At 55.8% G+C, this 5934-nt stretch overlaps 1 protein-coding gene across 1 annotated transcript; it reads left to right on the top strand.

Annotated features, from left to right (window-relative positions):
- Window positions 1–2050: 2050 nt before the first annotated feature.
- Window positions 2051–5508, top strand: FOS (Fos proto-oncogene, AP-1 transcription factor subunit). The gene is made up of 4 exons (XM_045563624.1): window positions 2051–2391; window positions 3148–3399; window positions 3831–3938; window positions 4063–5508. The coding sequence occupies exons 1-4, from the start codon at window positions 2251–2253 to the stop codon at window positions 4702–4704; spliced, it is 1143 nt and encodes a 380-aa protein (XP_045419580.1). The 5' UTR covers window positions 2051–2250; the 3' UTR covers window positions 4705–5508.
- The last annotated feature ends 426 nt before the right edge of the window (window positions 5509–5934 follow it).

Here is a 5934-nt window from a genome sequence, read left to right as displayed (position 1 = left end):
GTGAAGGAACAAATGACAGAATTAGGAGAACTGAAGGCCTCAGAATTGCTTTGGGATGCAGAGCAGCTCCAAGAAGTCTGTGTTTATGTATTATGTGTGTTTTTCCTTTTCTCTCCCTTTTTTTTTGAGTGAGGGAAAAAAAAGCGCCTAAATTCCCACCAACATAAACCAATGACATACAATGATGAAATTCTGTTTTCACCTCTGCCTGTGACAGGGAATGCAAAAATAGCAAGTGCCCCAGTTCCACGAATCCCGGCCTCCCTGCCCTCCCCTTCCCCGCCGGGTTGGGATCTCTAAGAATGGAGGTTAGCTCACAGCCCCGCGCGGGCCGCGCTCAGCCCCCGGCCGGCGGATGATGTCAGGCGACGGGAGCGGCCGCAGCCGGGCCGGGGAGGCCGCAGCCCCTGGGGAGCGGGGAGGGCGGCCTCGCCAGGCCGACGGCGCGCCCGGCCGTGCGGCGTCGCCTGACAACGGCCCTGGCGGCGCTGTGTTGCTGTAAACAGCCGCTTCCCTGTTACTATCTATAGCAGGATCGCCTGGCTCCCGGGTGCGGCGGCTGGAGGCAGGTCTGCGGTCCCGCTCCCCGCGCGCCCCAAACGATCCGCCCACTCCTCTGATCCTACCTGGTCCCTTTCCAGGTGCCCACCGCGGGCCCAGACCCCCGGGCCCGAAGAGTGGGGGAGGGGATACGGGGGCTCTGCGTGGACCTGCGGCTTCGCGCCCCAGAGGTGGCCGGCGCGCTGGGGCCGAGCCCGGGGAGCGTGACCGGGGCTGTCCTTTGCAGAAGGGCAGGAGACTGGGGGTGTCTGGGGGCGTGGCGCACTCTGGAGCACCTTGCCACCCCGAAGCCCCGTTTTCCAGGACGCGGAGCAGCGCCTGGGGTCCCAGCCGCCGAGGTAACCCGCCTGGGCGCTGCGGGACACTGTCCTTCCAGCACCCCCCACTCCTCCCCCCCTCCCAGTCCGAGCTGGAAAATCACCCGCAGCGGACTCCCTGTAAGCCCAGCTTCCTGGCGGGACCGAACCAGGCCCCCAATGAGGACTTACGTTCCCCTAAGAAGCTCACCCCACCTTGTTATCCCGCACTGACCACTCTGCCCACATAACGCACCCTCGCCCCCCGGCCGTGCCCTAGCTCAGAACGAGGCAAACGACCCCTTCAGATATCCTTGCACTTAGGTTTTGCACAATGTTTATCAGCTGGTGTCGCGGGGATTTGACAGTAACATTAGTATTCCCACATATGGCCGAGAAAAAAAAAATGAGCTGTCTTCCTTAAAAACAAAAAATAAAAATAAAAATTCAAGTACCCTATATCGTAGATAAAGTAGGTTATCGTATTCTCTTGTTTTGGATCTTCCACTTTCTGCTTCCAAACGCAGTAACAGTCCTAGTATTGCTCGAGCCCGGGGCTGAGGGTCTGCTTGGACATTCTGCACTGACTTAGGGCCAGGGTTGGGAATGGGGTAGGGGCGCATTCCTTCGCGAGCCCAGGCTTAAGCCCTCGGGGCCGTGTACCTGAGGCCGTTCCTCCCGTACCTGCGCCTCAGGACAGTCCCCAGTTTCTGTACAATGGTATGGAGGCGCCCCTCGCCCCATCCCCCCGACCCGGGGAACAACGGTCCGCATTGAACCAGGTGCGAATGTTCGCTGGCCTTCTGCGCCTTTCCCGCCTCCCCTCCCCCGGCCGCGGCCCCCGCCTCCCCCCGCGCTGCACCCTCGGTGTTGGCTGCAGCCCGCGAGCAGTTCCCGTCAGTCCCTCCCCCCTTTCACAGGATGTCCATATTAGGACATCTGCGTCAGCAGGTTTCCACGGCGGTTCCCTGTAGTCGCGGGGGGAGCCATCCCCGAAGTCCCTCACCTTGAGGGGTCTATGAGTCCCCTAAGACCAGGATTTCGAAATGCTTGCAGGACAAGGACACACACCAAGACGGGGACAGGGGGCTGCGAGGGCGGCGGGGGTGGCCCGGTGGCTGTAGAGGCGGCCGGGCCCGCGCGCCACCCCTCTGGCGCCGCAATGGTTGCGCCCGGTGACGCGAGGTGCTCATTCATAAGGCTATTATAAAAGCGGTGGCTGCGGCGGCTCGTACTCCAACAGCATCCGCAGCAAGCAGCCGAGAAGCCGAGACAGAGCCGGCGGCGGCGGCGCAGCGAGTGAGCAGTGACCGCGCTCCTACCCAGGTCTGCTCCACAGCTCCCACCTGTCTCCGCCCCTCGGCCCTTCGCCCGGCTTTGACTCACCGCGACCATGATGTTCTCGGGCTTCAATGCCGACTACGAGGCGTCTTCCTCCCGCTGCAGCAGCGCTTCCCCGGCCGGGGACAGTCTCTCCTACTACCACTCACCCGCCGACTCTTTCTCCAGCATGGGCTCTCCCGTCAATGCGCAGGTAAGGCTGGCTTCGCGCCGCCGCGGGGCCGGGGGCCGGGGTCGCCAAGGAGGCGGCAGTGGGGCGGGACGCCCGGGGAGACGAGTCGGGGTGCCCCTTGTGCTGGGGAGGGAGGCTACCACGGCCAGCCGAGCCCCAGCCCTGGGACTTGTGCTGAGCGCACGCACGCTTGCCATAGTAAGAACTGATGCTCCGCTCCCGCGGCAGGTTCATTCTGAGCAGCCCCGGCTCCGCACTCTGTAACTGGTCTCTGACACTAGCTGGGACAAACGTGTCCCAAGCACAGACTCGCTAACTAGAGCCTGGCTCCTCGAGGGAGGCGGCAAAAAGCGGCAATGCCCCCTCCCCCGGCAGCCTGGAGCAAGGAGGAGGGGTGAGGGAGGAGGGCGCAGCAGGCGGGTGTGTAAGGCAGTTTCATTGATAAAAAGCGAGTTCATTCTGGAGACTCCGGAGCGGCGCCTGCGTCAGAGCAGACGTCAGGGATATTTATAACAAACCCCCTTTCAAGCGAGTGATGCTGGAGGGATAACGGGAGCGCAGCAGCAGGACGGAGGAGAAAGGCACTGCGCTGCGGAATTTCTTGGGAGGAAACGGAGAGACCTTTCATCCAGGTTGGGGGACATATAAGAGGACCAGAGCCAGCCATGGCAGGATTGCCTCTCTCCCTGCTGCATGCGGCACTGGGAACTCGGCTCGCCCCACCTGTGTCCGGAACCTGTTCACTCACGTCAGCTTTCTCCTTCTGTTTCCTTCTAGGACTTCTGCACAGACCTGGCCGTCTCTAGTGCCAACTTCATCCCCACGGTGACTGCCATCTCTACCAGTCCAGACCTGCAGTGGCTGGTGCAGCCCACTTTGGTCTCCTCCGTGGCCCCATCGCAGACCAGAGCTCCCCACCCCTACGGAGTCCCCACCCCCTCCGCAGGGGCTTACTCTAGGAGCGGAGTCCTGAAGAACATGACGGGAGGCAGAGCACAGAGCATTGGCAGGAGGGGCAAGGTGGAACAGGTGAGGAGCTCTTACCTTCCCTGGGAAGGGGGGGGGCGGGCAGGGAGGATATCTTTGGAGATGCAGGAACACAGTAGAGAGGGTGAAGCCACTGATGGAATTGACTGCACATCCTGCACTGGGAACCCTGGCTCCAAGCCCTTCCATCCCAAGTCACACTCTGATAGTCTTACCCCAAGAAGTACCCTAATAGTTTCTTCCCTAAGTTTCCTATATCATGCTTTTAGTCTGGGCTCTTGTTTGTTCTCTTGCTAGAGGATCTTATTTTAAATGCAAGTCACACCCGGCCTGCAACTGCAGGTTAGAAATGGCTTCACAAAAGATGTGCCAGGAAGCTGGGAAGCTGCAGGAGCCAGTTCTACTGGAGTGGGTGAATGGAGGTGATGGCAGACAGGGTTACTGAGTGTTGGTCTTTTTTATCCTTATTCTAGCTATCTCCAGAAGAAGAAGAGAAACGGAGAATCCGAAGGGAAAGGAATAAGATGGCTGCAGCCAAGTGCCGCAACCGGAGGAGGGAGCTGACCGATACACTCCAAGCGGTAGGTAGACCCTGTGGGTCAGTCCCTTTTAAAACTTAAGGGGAAAATTGGAGTTTGGGCATAAGGGAGCAGGGCCCTTGAGTGAGACTGTGTCTTACGTGTTCTTTGATCCCTCTGTATACAGGAGACAGACCAACTAGAAGATGAGAAGTCTGCTCTGCAGACTGAGATTGCCAACCTGCTAAAGGAGAAGGAAAAGCTAGAGTTCATCCTGGCAGCTCACCGACCTGCCTGCAAGATCCCCAATGACCTGGGCTTCCCAGAAGAGATGTCTGTGGCTTCCCTTGATCTGAGTGGGGGCCTGCCGGAGGCTGCCACCCCAGAGTCTGAGGAGGCCTTCACCCTACCCCTCCTCAATGACCCTGAGCCCAAGCCCTCGGTGGAGCCCGTCAAGAGCATCAGCAACATGGAGCTGAAGGCCGAGCCCTTTGATGACTTCATGTTCCCAGCATCGTCCAGGCCCAGCGGCTCTGAGACAGCCCGCTCTGTGCCAGACATGGACCTGTCTGGTTCCTTCTATGCAGCAGACTGGGAGCCCCTGCACAGCGGCTCCCTGGGGATGGGGCCCATGGCCACAGAGCTGGAGCCGCTGTGCACCCCGGTGGTCACCTGCACTCCCAGCTGCACCACTTACACGTCTTCCTTTGTCTTCACCTACCCGGAGTCTGACTCCTTCCCCAGCTGCGCGGCTGCCCACCGCAAGGGCAGCAGCAGCAACGAGCCCTCCTCTGACTCGCTCAGCTCACCCACACTGCTGGCCCTGTGAGCGGGCAGGGAAGGGCAGGCAGCCGGCACACACAAGTGCCACTGCCCGAGCTGGTGCATTACAGAGAGGAGAAACACGTCTTCCCTAGAGGGTTCCTGTAGACCTAGGGAGGACCTTATCTGTGCGTGAAACACACCAGGCTGTGGGCCTCAAGGACTTGAAAGCATCCACGTGTGGACTCAAGTCCTTACCTCTTCCGGAGATGTAGCAAAACGCATGGAGTGTGTATTGTTCCCAGTGACACATCTGAGAGCTGGTAGTTAGTAGCATGTTGAGCCAGGCCTGGGTCTGTGTCTCTTTTCTCTTTCTCCTTAGTCTTCTCATAGCATTAACTAATCTGTTGGGTTCATTATTGGAATTAACCTGGTGCTGGATATTTTCAAATTGTATCTAGTGCAGCTGATTTTAACAATAACTACTGTGTTCCTGGCAATAGTGTGTTCTGATTAGAAATGACCAATATTTAACTAAGAAACGATATGACTTTATTTTCTAGTAGATAGAAATAAATAGCTATATCCATGTACTGTAGTTTTTCTTCAACATCAATGTTCATTGTAATGTTACTGATCATGCATTGTTGAGGTGGTCTGAATGTTCTGACATTAACAGTTTTCCATGAAAACGTTTTATTGTGTTTTTAATTTATTTATTAAGATGGATTCTCAGATATTTATATTTTTATTTTATTTTTTTCTACCTTGAGGTCTTTTGACATGTGGAAAGTGAATTTGAATGAAAAATTTAAGCATTGTTTGCTTATTGTTCCAAAACATTGTCAATAAAAGCATTTAAGTTGAATGCTACCAACCCTTGTGCTCTTTCTGGAAGTTTTGTAAGTTTCTGAAAGGAGTTATTGGAGACCAGTTTGTCAAGAAAGGTAGCTCCTGGAGGGGGACACACCCTCTGTCTGATCTCTTATCAAAGAGGAGAAGGAAATCCTAGAGCTTATTTTGGAATATTTTACAATATTCGTATGGCAATGCTACTTACATTTGCTACTTACTGATTCCGAGGGCAGGAACCTGCTATGCAACAGCATTTATGGGAATACGTCTTCCTGCTTTTAATTCTGTTTTGGTACTCAAAGGGGGTAATATTTAAATCTAGTTGTGCTAATGTTAAATTTCAATGTCTTAATCTTAAAGGAATCCTTTTAGCAAACAGAACTAATCTTTGCACAAGCTATTTTAACTTTTTATTCCCACAACATCATGTGAAGGTTACTCC

Source organism: Lemur catta, chromosome 1 (assembly GCF_020740605.2).
Source record: "Lemur catta isolate mLemCat1 chromosome 1, mLemCat1.pri, whole genome shotgun sequence".
Lineage (NCBI taxonomy): Eukaryota > Metazoa > Chordata > Mammalia > Primates > Lemuridae > Lemur > Lemur catta.
Note: the sequence above shows the minus strand (reverse complement) of the source record. Positions and strands in the feature narration are given on the sequence as shown.